The sequence below is a fragment of the Sardina pilchardus genome, chromosome 17 (assembly GCF_963854185.1).
Source record: "Sardina pilchardus chromosome 17, fSarPil1.1, whole genome shotgun sequence".
In the NCBI taxonomy this organism is placed as follows: Eukaryota; Metazoa; Chordata; class Actinopteri; order Clupeiformes; family Clupeidae; genus Sardina; species Sardina pilchardus.
The window spans coordinates 29,330,420-29,346,306 of record NC_085010.1 but is presented as its reverse complement, the minus strand read 5'-3'; the positions used below and the strand labels follow the sequence as shown (position 1 = coordinate 29,346,306).

The window sequence follows — 15,887 nt, the reverse complement described above, 5'->3', positions numbered from 1 at the left end:
ACACCCATACTGTAATTCAGACGCCTATGCTTATGGTATAACCAGTTAATAATATCTTCGTATTTGCAAAAAATCGGTGCAGAATTGCTAAGATTTACGCAAGTGAACAGACCTACGTTGATCTGGATGCCATTGCCAAATATGAAAAGGTAAACAAATGAGCAACAATACATTTGAAAGAGGTAAAGCTGTTTGTCAGCTGAAGGAGAAAAATAAACTACGTACATCAGTCATGTCTAGCCGATTTAGCAATCTGGAAAGGTCTATGGACATATGGATACTCCAAAAGTCCACATAGGAAAAGTTTGAGCCTATTGCAACATATCAGAAACCACGTTCGCCTACTGGTGTCATGCCGATGAAAATAACCAAATTGGACCATGTGATGCTCTCCTGTCATAGGTAGCCTAATCACCACTGCAGCCATGCCAGACCACAAGAGTTAAGTCGCTATAATGAAACAATTTTGAACTGACCGCAAACACCAGGTTTAGGCCAGTCGTTACTCACCAACTTCATCTAACAAGCCCATCTCCGTCCCTCCCTCAAGATCTTTCATAAAGTCCATGTCAGAAATATTGTCCTCTTCACTCATTTTCGCTCAAGTAAAAACTCAGAGGTGAAAATCCCGATAAGGTGTTGCGCATGCGATTGCAAAATGTTAAAGTTCTAAAAATACACTCATTCTACAAATTGTGCCTATTAGGCCTATTGTGCCACTATTTTGACTAAAATGGCATCATCGGCATGTCAGTTCAAGCCAAGACATGAGAAAGGAAATACTGTAGGTGTGGCCGATTTTCCCCCACTTCAGTAACTTCAGTAAAGTACCAGCCTACTGGTGACCGCCCCCAAAAGCAAGTCACTGTAGCCTAGTCTGCTCCTCACGCATTCTTACTCTGTAATATGATAGCCAATGTACTTCCATATCCGGCAAAAATAACTAGATTTTCCAAGGACGTTGTAATTTGCTTGGTTATATCATTCGGAGATTAGTCTATTACATTTACTATTTAGATGTGCATCCAGTGACGGAATCGGCAACAAATCCTTTAAAGTAGGATAGCCATCGAGGTCTATCTATCCATCTTTCTATTTTTAAGAGCCTCATCTAAGTTATAGGCCTATCATTTTAACTTTGTAATAGCCTACACCAGGGGTCGGCAACCTTTGAGACATCCAGTGCCAACTTCAAAATTTCTAGTCAAAGAGTGTGCCACTATCATCAATTTTTATCTGGGGTTCGTAGTTTGTCACTTTTTATTGTAAACACGACTCGGAATTGTCCGTGGTCAAACGGCTGCCGATAGGGCTGAGCACACTTTTCATATGCGAAAATACCTGCTCACACAGGTATGTTGAGCCGAACACTGAAAAGAGGGATTGGAAGATCCTGCTGTCAGTCTGAGATTATTTTTTTTTTAGCTGATGCTGGTGGCGCGTGCCAGTGATTATGCCTCGCCGTGCCAGCAGTGGCACCCGTGCCATAGGTTGCCTACCCCTGGCCTACACTATCAATTTTAATAGGCGTATCAATTTAACACATATTCCGTTTTTAACCAGCATGATTATTTCGTTATAGGATAGTTTTGGAAACACTGCAAAACTTAATTCTTAGCCATGGCCTATAGGCCTAGCCTACACCATAACCATAACCATAACCATATTGGTAGTAGCCTAGAATAACGATAAACTATGACATAATAATAATAATAATAATAATGATGGTGATGATGATGATGGTGATGATGATGACGATGATGATGATTATGATGATGATGATAATAATAATAATAATAAAATAATAATAATAATATATTTTTAAAAGTAATGTTATTGTTATCCTAAAACAGATTTCATATAGGCCTAGGGTAAATTTGTGAATTTCAAATAAACTGAAGTTAGTTTGTTTTGATGAGATTTATTTAGGCTTAGTCTGTTTACAAATCTGCCAATGTAAAGTAAGGGCAATTGTTGGTGTTGCAGCTGTTTGTAGGTGTTGTCACAGGTAATGGCAGGTTATTTCAAAATTCAGAGATTCTTGGCAAAGTAGACCAATATATTTGGCCATTTGTTTACGTACGGCGCTATTTTAGTGATGGACACATGTTCCAACAAAGACAACCTCCGTCAGAATCCACCCCAGTGTGGTAAGAAAAGTGAGTGAGTTAGCTAGCTAGCCATTAAGGTAGTAATCTGCGTTGAATGCAAAACTTAAATGCACCCATAGTTTTGACCTTTTCTCAGAGAAAACACTTTTGTGCAGGCCAAACAATTGAAAACTGCAAAATAAAAACTGCACGAACTTGTTTCCAACGATCGATGGAAATGGCTAACATTGCTAGCTAGCCCATTGGCTGGTTAGCTGAAGCTAACCGAGGTACATGAAGCATCTTTCCCTGCATCAGAATTTAGTGCGAAGATCAGGTACAGTAATGAAATAGTTCTTTAACAAGAGGTGCATTCCTTATAGCGATCATTGTATTTATACTATGATAATTTTGCTAACTCTGGTGTATGTGCGAGTAAATAATTCATTGTAGTTTACCGTGCGGCGGACACGTTAGCGTTAACGGTAGTTTATGTACTTGACCCCGGCTACCTAGCGTTAGCAACATTTTTATTAACTTTGATGTGTAGCTAGTATGGTAGATGAAACAATGCAACGATCATCCAGCTCAGAGTCTGTCTGATGTGAACGTAGGTTACTTATCTGCGTTACCATATTCTTAATGACCTGTAACACTCATAAAGCTAACGTTACTATTTGAAATTCGTGTTAGCTGTCTATTTAGCTATCTGGCATGTAAGTGACACCTCGCTCAAAGTAGTTCTAATCAGCCTGAGACATCTGATAAGAGACTCTTTTCCTGTAGTTTTCTAGACTCACCTATTATTAAGATATAGACCTAAAGTCTGTTGAGGGATTGTTGTGTCCGTTTGCCAAGGTCCTGAGCTGTACTTTATCTTTATTTTATTTTCTTCTGAGCTGTCAATCCCAAGTCCATGACAGAGCCTCATTAACAAGCCAATGACTCTCCCACCTCACATCTTCTCCCTTCTTGCTTAGATTAGAAGCTGCAGGGCCGCCAGGATGAAGATGTTCTCAGTCTCCCACAAGACGGTGTTTGTGGTGGACCACTGCCCTTACATGGCAGAGTCCAGCAGGCAGCAGGTGGAGTGTGACATCCTGACCAAGAGCCGAGGCCAAGGTGTGATCCCCCTGGCCCCTATCTCCAAATCTCTGTGGACTTGTGCTGTGGAGTGTTCCATGGAATACTGTCGGATTCTCTATGATGTTTATCCCGCTGGCAAACTGGTGAGTTTTTCAGTTTATGTCTTCAAGTCAGATTGCAAGGAATGCTCCTTGAAGGAATGGGAATTGGTTCGCTGTTGTCTGGTTCATATTTGTCAAGCTGTCCTCTTTTATATTTCTTTGCCATCATTAGTGTGTCTGAGGAGGGACTTGCCCCGAAATGTCACATAATTAGATATTTGCTCGGAAGCTACGTCTGGTGTGCAGACTTTATTGTTATTGCTGTGACTTTGCCTTAGCATTTGTGTATGCCTTTTGCCTTTCATTATTGCTACATTATTATGGTATAACACACTGATCAACAATTAGCAAAATAGTTGTCAATTGGTTTAGTAGTTGACGACAAATCTATTCACTATTGCAGCCCTAACTGTTTCCCTTTGCTGACGTTGTTGTTGCTGTCATGCTACATTTTTCAGGTGAACTATGTCGTGAGTGACTCTGAATTTCACAGTCTGAACACCTGGAGACAAGAGGACCAGAGCACTCACGAGGTAAACGCTGAACACCAAGTCCAAGGGCAGATGACCGAGTTAGCCGTTTTAGTCGTTCAGTGCTACGTTCAGTGCTACCAGTGTACTGATAGGGTGCCTCTCATGCAGCGTTTATACGTCCTCCCTCGCTCCTCGATGCCTCAATCCTCACTGATCTACATAAGGAATGATGGGGGGGAAACAATGGGATAGTCTATCCAGTGTTAGTTATAGATCAGTGGGAACGCCCCTCGAGGATCGAGCATCGAGGATCGAGGAGGCATGTTGAGAGGCACCCTTAGTAATGCAATTTCCTCTTTTTGTTGTAGCTGATGTCTGCACTGGCAGCTGTAGGGCCACCTAACCCTCAGGAGGACCCGGAGTGTTGCAGCATCCTTCATGGCCTGGTAGCCGCAGTGGAGTCCTTGTGCAGCATCACCGAGTACCAGCACGAGTCCCGGACCACTCTCATGGAAACGGCGGAACGGGTGGCCAATAGGGGGCGTATTATATGCCTGACCAATGCCAAGAGGTCAGCGATGTGACATTGTTATGTGGTGCTTTATACTATACTATACTGTGAAAAAAGAATTCTCTCCCAAAGCTAGGCAGTGCGCTTACTTGCGGCTGTCTTCTCTTAGTGATACACACGTGCGGATGCTGGAGGATTGTGTGCAGGAGACCATACAGGAGCAGAACAAGCTGGCAGCTGGATCTGACAGGTCAGTTCGGGAGGCTTGTAGCCGCTTTGTTGGTACAGGTTTTTTTTTTTGGTTTTTTTTTCGATGAGCACCACAGAGCATGTTCTTCTATCTTTTAAGTGCTTTTCATTGCGATGTAATGACCACTGATAGTTCAAGTTCAAAGTTTATTGTCATGTACTCCTAAATAAGCGTTTATAAGTATTGCACTTCCTAGTGCTCAAGTGTCCAAGTGTCAGTAAATGAAGCCGGTCTAGAGTGCTGTGTTCTGTGTCTCCCTCAGACTGATGCCCATCCAGCAGTGCGAGCTGGTGCTAGTCCACGTGTACCCTCAAGGAGACGACACCTTAGTCTCAGACCGCTCAAAAAAGGAGGTAGGCCTCGCAATGATCCCAGAGGTGCGTTCAAGTTCACGCGAACATAGGCGAACGTTTGCGAACGTTCGCAAACAGTATTCCGTTAGCCTTGAGTTTTTGGCGAACGTTTGCTAACAATCGCAAACAGTCTGAGGAGGTGGTGCGCCGCGAACATACAGTGGAACTGGACTTGAGTTTGACGAACGCAACAATGGAATTACTGTAAGAATGGAATGTTAACACCAAATCGTTCAAATTTAACAGTTCAAATAAAACATGTTCACCTCGAACGTTCGCCTATGTTTGCGAATTTGAACGCACCTCACGTCTGTGAGCTATCTCAGCCACAGCTAACTTGCACACACGCTGTATCATGGAGTGGGACAGAAAGTCTCATATTAATGCATATGGGCATGGTCACAGTTTTCAGGATGGCCTTACAGGATGTCTTGCTGGCTGTTCACAGCGGAGTGTATAAACACTTTTGGGAAACCATTGGCGTGTTTGCCACAGTGTGTAGTGTGACAAGGTGACATTTATGGCGGTGCTTCACCTTGGTCTCCGTGGTTACCGTTATGGTTAGTTATTTAGCAGACGCCTTTGTCCAAAGCGACACATAAATAATATTACAACACAAATTAAATGAACAGTGAACAATTACAGAAACAAAATAGCAATATTATCAATAAACAATCTAACTCCAGCATTAACCCTCCGTGCCTGCAGGTGTCCTCGGTGTTGATCAGTGAGGTGCACAGCGTGCGTGCGGGGCGCCACCTGGCCTCCAAACTCAACATGCTGGTCCAGCACCACTTTGACCTCGCCTCCACCACCATCACCAACATCCCCATGAAGGTACACCACCCTCTCCTCCACCTCCCTCTCTGCATGGCACCTGAACACAAGTGCTCGAGTTATTCATCGTCAGCCCCCCCCCCCCCCCCAATGCCTGTCTGCTCACCTCACTCAGTTTCAATTGCATTTACAACCCTCTCTGTGATGCATTAAAACTTGTCATCTCATTAGGTTGGACATGAGTTCATGGCTTGTTTACTGTCCGACGTTCTGTTGTGTGACCTTTTTGTTTCTCTTTCTCATGCACTTTGAATTCAGTTTGATTTGACTCATTTTGTTGCCCTCATTGTTAGTCATTGTGTGTGTGTGGGTGCGCGTGTCTGCGTGTGTCTGCGTGTGTCTGTGTGTGTGTGTGTGTGTGCGCGCGTGTGTGTGTGTATGCGTGTGTCACATGTTGTTGTGTTGACTCTGAAATGGCTGCTGTTTTCATGCACTATTTTCTGTTTTGCTAGCCCACATTAAATGTTTGTGAGCAGGTCAGTACTCTTAAACACAGAATGACAGGTCTCCCTCCAGGCTGTGTGCTTTGACTGTTGTGTTCATCCATCAGGCGCTAATTGCCATCATTGGTTGTGGCAAAGCTTTAGCCTGCCTCAGCATTCTGCCACAGCTTCCTGTTGATTCTTTAAGAGGTCAATGGTAGACACGTGTCTCAGAGCCCATACATCTGGACTGTTAGTGGTCCTAGTGTCTGTATTATAAAGGAACACTGTCTGGTGGTAGGTCTATAATATCAGCAATTTGAATGCACTATGGTTGCCAAACGCTAAAGCTCTTTGTTGTATTATGCAACACAAAGAAATCCGTAGAAAGATACCAGTGATATGAAAGATAGTAATATACTAATGCACTAACTTGTGACATTACTACACACCTTTGTTGTTATCAATTGTCTCGTAAAAATGAAAGGGTGCTCAAAATATATCAAAGTTCAGATCTTCTCTATGAACCAGCAGCGTGGGGATTGAAATGCGCCTGAGACATGACTCTTTGAAACACCAGTCAAGCATTTGTCAGAATGTTTGAGTTTAGAAGTCTACATCTCCTTCCTAATCAGTGTGATGATGGTGAGCTGGATGGAGCTTCACACGCCTCTTAGTCACCACCATGTCCCATTAAGACCCCCCTCTCCCCCCAGTGTCTCTTGTGCCTCTTCAGTACCTTCCCTGTTTGAGATGGTTGGTCACAACCTCACTTGTAGTGTCTTGCAGTGGTCTGATCGTCTGTGCAGTGTTGAGTAGTGGTGAATACCCCTTGTTCTCCTTCAGACATCTCTCCTCATCATCTTTACTTCTGAGCCGAGTTATTGAATCACACATTAAACCGAACTTCCGCGAAAGGCATAGGAATGTAAACTCTGCCAACAGTGTTTTACATATCACCAAACAATTATTGTTCATAGGAATAATTAAATTAACAGGAAGCCTTTTGTTTGACAGTTTGTAGTGTTCCGGAAAGATCTAGCCTCTTGCCACCCTCATGAAACTATGTTGGAATTGTTAATGCATGTAGTGGCAGTTACCGTTTTTAAATTTATAGTCTGCTTAAAGGGACACTTCACCGATTAGCATTAAGCTTTGTATCTTTAGAAAACCAGTCATGTTTTTGAATGGTCATGTGTCATTCCCGCAGTTTGCCTTGAGATGGGAGAAATACGGATTTCAATGAAACCCATGAATAGGATTTCTTGCTTTCAATGATGTAAAATGATGATTTTTACATAATTGAAAGCAGGAAGTCCAACATTGAAATCCGTATTTTTCCCATCTCAAGGCAAACTGAGGGAATGATGCACGACCATTCAGAAACATGACTGGTTTTCTAAAGATACAAAGCTTAATGCTAATCGGTGAAGTGTCCCTTTAAGAAAGCTGCTGTAGATGTTGTTGATTATGCACAGCAAAATGGTAGCATTGGAAGCACTGGTTTATAATGCAAATATTACTATTATATTACCAAGTTCTCTGGCTCAATATATTTCAGGCCTTGGCTTCTACCAAAATATCCTTATTTGGGAACTGCCATACTAACCCAAAGTACATGCTGTTGCATGAGCCGTAGCGTGCCATAGTCTTAGGCCTTGTGATTCCACAGACCTCAGTAGTCTGTTAGCGGTCAACTTTCTGCCTGTCCAGTGTCCACCCTTCTCCTTCCGTATCGTGCATTTCCTTTATGTCTGAAGAGTGTCCCAAGCTGGTCACACAACCGGCCTCTTGTCACTGATCTCTATATCATCCGGGCGTCCCCCAGCACATGCTGGCGAGGCTGCCGCATTGCTGTATAGATCGGTGAGAGAGTGCCCCGTGTTGTGCCACTTGAGCTCAGACACACATGAAAGCAGCAGTGCCTTGCCACGCCACACAGAGTGCGAGCGGGAAGAGCGCGCGGCAGATGTTGTTTGATTTGTTTTGGTCGATGTGCAGGAGGAGCAGCACGCCAACACGTCGGCCAACTACGACGTGGAGCTTCTGCACCATCGGGACGCTCACATAGAGTTCATCAAGAGTGGTAAGCCACACCTGGCACAGCAGCAGTTTACCAGTAAAGGTGCTGTGTCCACCAAACGCGTTTTTTGTGACGGCGGCGGCGACAATTTTCAATATAAAGTCTATGTAGCTTAGCGTTCACAGCGCTGAGCGCCCTCGGCGGAAAAAAGCTCTCGGCGCTGACCGTTTTTTACCGCAGCGCTCAGAGCGCTCAAGTTGAAATCTGTTCAACTTTTAGAACAGCGCCGGGCTCGTCAATGTCACTTCTCGTTATAAACCGTCTCTGGTTTTGGTAACTTAGCAACAATAAACACTTATCGAAGCGCCGAGAAAAGGAGGTTGAGGGCGCTCTGGCCGTAAAAAACGCGTTTGGTGGACACAGCACCTTAAGGTGCCCCATGGAGAGGTGGTGCTAACGGTGCAGTCACACGCTTGCGTGCTTCCGCCAACGTCCGTCCGTTGTTTTCCCATTCACTTTTACATTGGCTGGACTTCACTTTATGCCGCACTGAATTGTGGGTCCGATGCGTTGCCTGGGATACGTTGCCTCCGCTAAAAAGTTGAGAAATGTTCAACTTTTGACGGATCGCTGAAGCGCCAGCCAATGAAATTCAGTTTATGCAAATATTCAATCAGTACGCGTTTATGGCAATATGCTGACGTTGATGAAAATGCATACGAAAATGCATATGTTGGCGGACGCAAGCGTGTGACCGTACCGTAAGGCCTTGCAGTCCTATGCAGCGCTGCGTAGAGGTATGAATCTCCTGTTGTTGTTGAACAGGGGACCTCCACATGGCGGGGAGCACCAGTCGGGACAGCGGACTCAAGGAGACGGTCACTCTGAAGTGGTGCACGCCCCGCACCAACAGCGTAGGTGAGTACCCGCACCTCTACACTCATCATCAAGGTCACTTTGGGTGGACTTTGCCCTGAGGATTAATCTTTGATTTCTGATAGGGATGGACAATAACGGTACGACATCGGTATCGGCAGATATGAACATTTCTGCAGATATTCCTGGCAGATGAATCAGCAAGACTTTATCGACACAACCTATTTGGGTTTCAGAGGAAGCATCATACAAATCTGTTCAAATAGGATGAGATCTACATTTTTAGTTGAAAATGTCATTTATATGCATATTTTTATATCTACTCCATGTTACAATTATTTCTTTTATTGTTCATGAGGGAATGTTTACTTTTGTTAAAGTTTACAATCAGGGTAGAATGAATGAAAGTGAATGAATGAATTATGCCCTTATATTCAACACCAAGGCTATCACAGTAAAATAAAATGGTTAATTCTTGTACAGGAGAGACCCTTAAAGGAAATAGAAAATATTTAATTATATTGGCATCAGCAATTAGCCAAAATGAGTTTGAAAATATTTGTATATTGAATATTATCAGAAGTCCAATATTGTGCATCCCTATGTCCTGATGTTATTTTGGCCATTGTGTGTTTTTGCAGAATTGCATTACTGCACGGGCGCCTTTCGTATGTCCCCCGTGGATGTGAACAGTCGTCCCTCATCCTGCTTAACTAACTTCCTCCTGAACGGTCAGTCCTCATTCTGAACGCCATGACTGTGCATTCAGACCAAGACCGTCAAAAGCGTCAAGAGCGCCGGAAATCATTCATTTTCTATGGAGAGTCGGCATTACCGGCGTCAAAAGCGTTCTGGGCGTGAGCGTGGCTTCATGAGCTCCACGGGCGTCAAAAAAAAGTTGAGCCTCAGTTAACTTTATGGTAATGAGCTATGACACGGTTCGGCGTCAACTAATCAGAATGTCAAACTCGCAGGATTGCTGCTTGTGGTTTGTTCGAATGTTTCACGTCACGTCTTTCGGTGCCAAAACTGGGTTAAGCGTCGAGCTATGAGCTTCACCAGCGACTTTGACGCTTTTGACGGTCTTGGTCTGAATGCACAGTGAGATCTAAACCTCCCCGAGAGGAACTGGGCAGAACTGGGCAAACACATTTATTAAAGGGACACTTCACCGATTAGCATTAAGCTTTGTATCTTTAGAAAACCAGTCATGTTTTTGAATGGTCATGCGTCATTCCCTCAGTTTGCCTTGAGATGGGAGAAATACGGATTTCAATGAAACCCATGAATAGGACTTCCTGCTTTCAATGATGTAATATGATGATTTTTACATCATTGAAATCCGTATTTCTCCCATCTCAAGGCAAACTGAGGGAATGATGCACGACCATTCAAAAACATGACTGGTTTTCTAAAGATACAAAGCTTAATGCTAATCAGCGAAGTGTCCCTTTAAGCGCGCCCATTTTCTGACTGGTCATCCTTTACTGCTTCCAGGTCGCTCCGTGCTCCTGGAGCAGCCCCGCAAGTCCGGGTCGAAGGTCATCAGTCACATGCTGAGCAGCCACGGCGGGGAGATCTTCCTGCACGTGCTCAACAGCACGCGCTCCACGCTGGAAGACCCGCCGTCCATCAGCGAAGGGTGCGGCGGCCGCGTCACCGACTACCGCATCACGGTGAGCAGGCCCTGACGTTAACGTTTTTTGGCCACCGCCCATTGTGGTGGGGGGATTTCCGCATAATATTTGCAGCTAATCTTTACATTAGCGATAAAAATCCGTCGACACTGTTTTCAATTGGAGTATCATGAGTGTAGCCCGTCAACGGCAGCAGGCAGCGCTATGCAACGCAACGCTTTGAGAGAATTGTCGGACGGCCTTTTCTATTTTCTTTGTGCCGCTCGCGTTTCTCTGCTATTTTGAATGGCATCAGTGTAGATAGACATATCAGTCAAGACAATCACCCAATCTTACATGTTGTTACAGTGCATCTCTGTAAACATTGTTGCGAGTCTCGTTTTAACGGTGTTTGCTCAGTGTTTCGTTGTTTTGTTGGCTACCCGCCAATGTGGCAGGTAGATTGAAAGTTTCACCCGCCAGTCACAAAAGTTACCCGCATTTTGGCGTGTTGGCGGGTGCCGATTTCATGCCCTTACGGTGAGCCTCACCTCCGCCCGCTCTCCGTGAAGAGGCCATTGGGTCCTCCCATGTGCTCTTTAATGTCTTTAAAGTCATGTATCATACTGTACAAAGTCAGACAGGGTTTTTGTCTTGAATGTTGTCCTGCAATCACACACAGACTCTGGGGTTGGGACTGTCTTTGAGGTAGCTGAAGTGAGTTCCGGTGTGACATTTGACGTGTAACTTGCACTGATATTCACTTTATTATTTTATTATTTTTCAAAGGACTCTGGGTGCCTTTGTTGCCACTCCATTTGCTCTGCTCTTCAGTCACTTCCTGTTTATTGCACCAGTGTGTGGAGTTGTCACTGTAATGAATGACTCCTGATTTACAGGACTTTGGGGAGTTCATGAGGGAGAACCGTCTAACTCCCTTCCCAGAGTCCTCGGGCAGGGACAGCTCTGGGAAGACCCCGTCGGAGAGAGCCAAAGCCCAGCTGGAGCGCCACACACGCTACTGGCCCATGATCATATCCCAGACCACCATCTTCAACATGCAGGCCGTGAGTGACCACCGTACACACACACACACGCACACACGCACACACATGCAGGCCGTGAGTGACCTGACCATCATACACACACACGCAAACACGCACGCACACAGTTCCTAGAACTCTTTGAGCGCCTGCCTTGGTGAAAGGTCTTTTTTTTGTACATGTACATAACATGTACATACATAACATTGCTTAACATAAAAACTGCATGAGAAGGTTGCAGAGGCTGACTTTTGTCATGTGACAAATTCCTTTTGGAAAGATTAGAAGAAAAAGGATGAAAACAATGCTGATTTTTTATGCATTCTGATAGCATGAGCTTCTAGTTTGTCAATAATCTTCAATAACTGCTGTCTGTTAAATCACTTCATGTTCATATAATTATTGGGCTACTAACGTGTGTGAAGTTATCTCAGAGTTCCTGCTGTGTGCAAGTGCAAGTGTTCTTAGAACTGTATGTCTGAATGCGCTCATTGACTGAAGCCGTGTTCAGTTTGTGTAGCGAGCCCTGATGAGCTGTTCTGTATGCTGTGCAGGTGGTCCCCTTGGCCAACCTCATTGTGAAGGAGTCATTGACGGAGGAGGATGTGCTCACTTGCCAAAAGACTGTCTACAATCTAGTGGACATGGAAAGAAAGAATGACCCACTGCCCATTTCTACAGTGGGCTCCCGTGGGAAAGGCCCAAAGAGGTACGTGCCTGTGTGTGTGTGCGTGTGCGTGTGCCTGTGCTCCTGGCATTTATTTCCTCAAAGGCAGCATCGACATATTTACATAAAGCCACATGTTAATTAAATTTCATTATAGAATTTCATTCAATTTTTTAAATGTCAACAGATATTTTTGGAGGACCTGGCAGTTGTACACACAGGAATACACGCGCACACACACACATACGTGCACACACACTGCTTTATTTCAGTTGTACACACAGGCACGTGTGCACACAGCACACACACACACACACACACACACACACACACACATACACATAGACACACACATAGACATACACACAGACACACACACACACACACACACACACAGACACACACACACACACACACACACACACACACACACACACACACACACACAGAGCTTTATTTCAGGAGTTTGTTCTTTTGGCACATCCTCTTCTAATTAAGACTGCTAACACCTGCTGCTTTGTTTGGCTTGGCATTAGCGTAGCGCGCGAGCGATTCCCATTACAGCGGCTGTGACTGACAGAGCAACACACTGTTTCCGCCTGCAGGGACGAGCAGTACCGCATCATGTGGAACGAGCTGGAGACGCTGGTGAAGACCCACGTCAGCGCCAGCGAGCGGCACCAGCGCGTCCTCGAGTGCATCAGCGCCTGCCGCAGCAAGCCCGCCGAGGAGGAGGACCGCAAGAAGCGAGGGAGGAAGAGGGAGGACAAGGAGGACAAGGCGGAGAAGAACGGCAAGGAGGAGGAGAAGCCATGGCAGGACTCGGATAGGTGTGTGTTGCATAGACACGGTTATTGGCCATTTGTCAATGTTCCCACATTAAAGAGGAACTATGCAGAATTGGCGATTTCATCTCAGGTTTCGGTTTCGTTTTTCGTTTTCGCTCGTTTTATGCTTGCATTTTCTCTGCAGAGCTTCCCCGACAGCTTTAGCGTGTATATTTATACATGTATAGGCTATATTTAAATATATAAATTGCAAGCGTGGTTCTTCGTCTCAGACTTCCAGATGTAAACAATGAGCGATCGTCTCCTGCAGAAAGTTGCATAGGGTCTCTTTAGATATATGGGGGGGGGGGGGGGGGGGGCAATTAATGAACTGTTATCATGACTGATTCACGGAACTCTCACTTTATTGACAGGAGCTGGGTTATCAGCAAATCCTACTTTTAATTAGTTCACTAATTAGCGTTTTACTTAGCGGAGCTACGATTGGCCTTTATACATGCTTGTATGCAGCAGATGCTGTATGCACAGGACCAGCACAAGTATGCTTTTCCAGTGTGTGCGATCCCTGCGCTAAATAGAAGAGTTTTCATGCCTGATCAGTGTGTGGAGTGTAGCCATTGTGGAAGAAATTTTGCTTAAAGATCTGTAAATGCTGTAGCCCACTGAGAGTCTGAAATAAGGTTTTGTCTTTCTCGTTAGGAGTTTGCGCCAAAGAGACTGCGTTGTTTCTCTCACACACATTTATACCTCGCACCATATCATAATGTCATTGTATCATTGTACCTTCTCCACACACACACTCGACTCAGTCAACACAATGAGTTAATTAAGAACCAAGGACATTAAGAACATTTATATTGTCATACAACGCATGATTTGCCATCTACACAACAGTTACTGAAACAAAAGTATCAAATAGAGAAGAACTCACAAGGCAATAGCAGTATCATTCCAAAGTCCAAGATCTTACAGAAACAATAGGATCAAATCAAAGGTCAATTGAATTTGTTATTAGCTCATGAATTTATTTATTTCACATTTACCAGCCTACCGTCAGTCTTCAGAATGAATTGCCTTTCTAGCGTTGGTACGGTGTATTATACTCATCTTTCCTTGTTTTATTGGGTTGTTTGTTTCCCTCACTCACATTAACATATCAGTTATGATCCACTTGCACGCCCCAGATGTTAAATAGCTAAATTGAGAGTCTGTTGATTTAATAGCCTACATGACGGCCTTTGTGTTCCCTGTTGTAATAGCCAGTGTGTTGATCTTTTTCCAGACTGAAGTGGGCACAAGAGAAAGAGGAGCAGGCCGAGTCGGAAATCATCAAGGACTCTCCTGACTCTCCAGAGCCACTCAACAAGAAGCCGCGCCTTACAGAAGAAGTGCAGGTGCCGGAGAAATCAAAAGGTACTTCAGCTAATGATATTCTCCCTGCTGGCCACTGATGCAATGAAAAACCTTGTGGATGTACTGTATATTTGATTTTCTCGACTTGTCCTGTATCGATTAGGTCCCGTCTCGCTACTTTCTATGTGGACCAGTAGAATCACAACGGCTAACTCCAGGAAGCACCAAGAGTTTGCTGGGAGAATTTCCTCGGTCAACAATAAGGCTGAGTTGTACCAGAATCTCAAGGATGAGAATGGGTTAGTGTCTTCCCTACACATTCACATAGACATTGATTTCCTTTGTCCGTGCTTATTAATAAAAAAAAAAAACATCCCTTACTTTTTGCATACCTGTTGGCAACATTTTGCTGAGAATTGGTTTAATTATAATTTTTCAAACGGTTATTTGTCTGATAATCTCAACTCATTTCGTCTCCTCATTACTTATTGTGATTTGCCTCCTCAGGATGGATACACATGAGAATGGTAAAGCCACTAGATGATGTGCAGGAGCTCAGTGGAAGTCTCACCACATCTTCAACACCACTTGAGGAAGGATGTCGCTGCTCTAAAGGATGTGATGTCACGACGAGCCGTCGTCACATTAGCGTGATGTCTGACAGGCTGGTACCCCTACGTGCTTCACAAAGACTTTTCTATACAGGGGAAATGGCAGCGGTCTTAGGACAAGGCATTTTTTTTGTCTTATTTGTCTTATTTGTTTCTTTTTTAACCCATGTGTTTGTAAAATCCTAAAGATTTCTGGGAAAGAATAAACATAATTGCGCATTTGTTCATTTTATCTTTACATCTCCCCTGAGAGGAATGAGCCCCTTTCAAACATGAAATGTTTGAAATGTTTCATTCATAAAATTATAATTTGACCTTTTCATTCCAAAACATGGAGGAATAACAATGGTAACTTTATCTCTGTGTAATTATATTGAACCAAATAATGTAACAAATCCAGTCTGTATCATGCTGTTAAAAGGCACAATCCACACAAAAATATGCCCACATTTATATTAAATTACTACATGTCAAATGTCTTTCAGTGCCCTCATCAAAGTATGTACATCATTTGCAGCAAATGCCCCAGTGTAAACTAAACAAGTCACCTTGTAACAAACTTTTTTATATATCTGATGAGGTGTGTCAATTTCATAATAACAAGCAACAATGGAATGCGTTAACATTTAGTAAGTGGTTAAATGTATCAAACCATTGTTAGAAGTTTTATACGTCAACTTACTGCAAAGGAAATTTGGAGGCTAGGAACCAAAGGGTCTTATTACTACCTCTGTTAGTTCTAACTCTACAAACTGTAAATTGTCTGACATAAATCAGTTTGGCTTCA

General features: G+C 43.8%; 2 protein-coding genes across 7 annotated transcripts in view; one reads left to right on the top strand and one right to left on the bottom strand.

Annotated features, from left to right (window-relative positions):
- The window catches only part of ano6 (anoctamin 6), a 13,351-nt gene extending 12,568 nt beyond the window's left edge, over positions 1-783 (bottom strand). Inside the window, exon 1 of the mRNA XM_062518731.1 lies at positions 511-783. Coding sequence (XP_062374715.1) covers positions 511-595 — 85 coding nt within the window. The 5' untranslated portion in view covers positions 596-783. The remainder of the gene's footprint in view (positions 1-510) is intronic.
- ints13 (integrator complex subunit 13) overlaps positions 1-15,887 on the top strand; it is a 15,907-nt gene extending 20 nt beyond the window's left edge. Inside the window, exons 1-18 of one of the 6 annotated variants that reach the window (XM_062518735.1) lie at positions 2,107-2,380; positions 3,076-3,319; positions 3,736-3,810; positions 4,119-4,321; positions 4,431-4,511; positions 4,774-4,864; positions 5,573-5,701; positions 8,125-8,209; positions 8,972-9,064; positions 9,148-9,162; positions 9,664-9,753; positions 10,520-10,698; positions 11,538-11,705; positions 12,236-12,390; positions 12,954-13,178; positions 14,419-14,549; positions 14,653-14,788; positions 14,997-15,887. In XM_062518735.1, coding sequence (XP_062374719.1) covers positions 3,095-3,319; positions 3,736-3,810; positions 4,119-4,321; positions 4,431-4,511; positions 4,774-4,864; positions 5,573-5,701; positions 8,125-8,209; positions 8,972-9,064; positions 9,148-9,162; positions 9,664-9,753; positions 10,520-10,698; positions 11,538-11,705; positions 12,236-12,390; positions 12,954-13,178; positions 14,419-14,549; positions 14,653-14,788; positions 14,997-15,033 — 2,118 coding nt within the window. In that variant the 5' untranslated portion in view covers positions 2,107-2,380; positions 3,076-3,094 and the 3' untranslated portion in view covers positions 15,034-15,887. Of the gene's footprint in view, positions 1-2,106; positions 2,428-3,070; positions 3,320-3,735; positions 3,811-4,118; positions 4,322-4,430; positions 4,512-4,773; positions 4,865-5,572; positions 5,702-8,124; positions 8,210-8,971; positions 9,065-9,147; positions 9,163-9,663; positions 9,754-10,519; positions 10,699-11,537; positions 11,706-12,235; positions 12,391-12,953; positions 13,179-14,418; positions 14,550-14,652; positions 14,789-14,996 lie in introns of those variants that run through there. The other 5 variants (XM_062518734.1, XM_062518733.1, XM_062518732.1 and 2 more) reach the window with 5 other exon arrangements.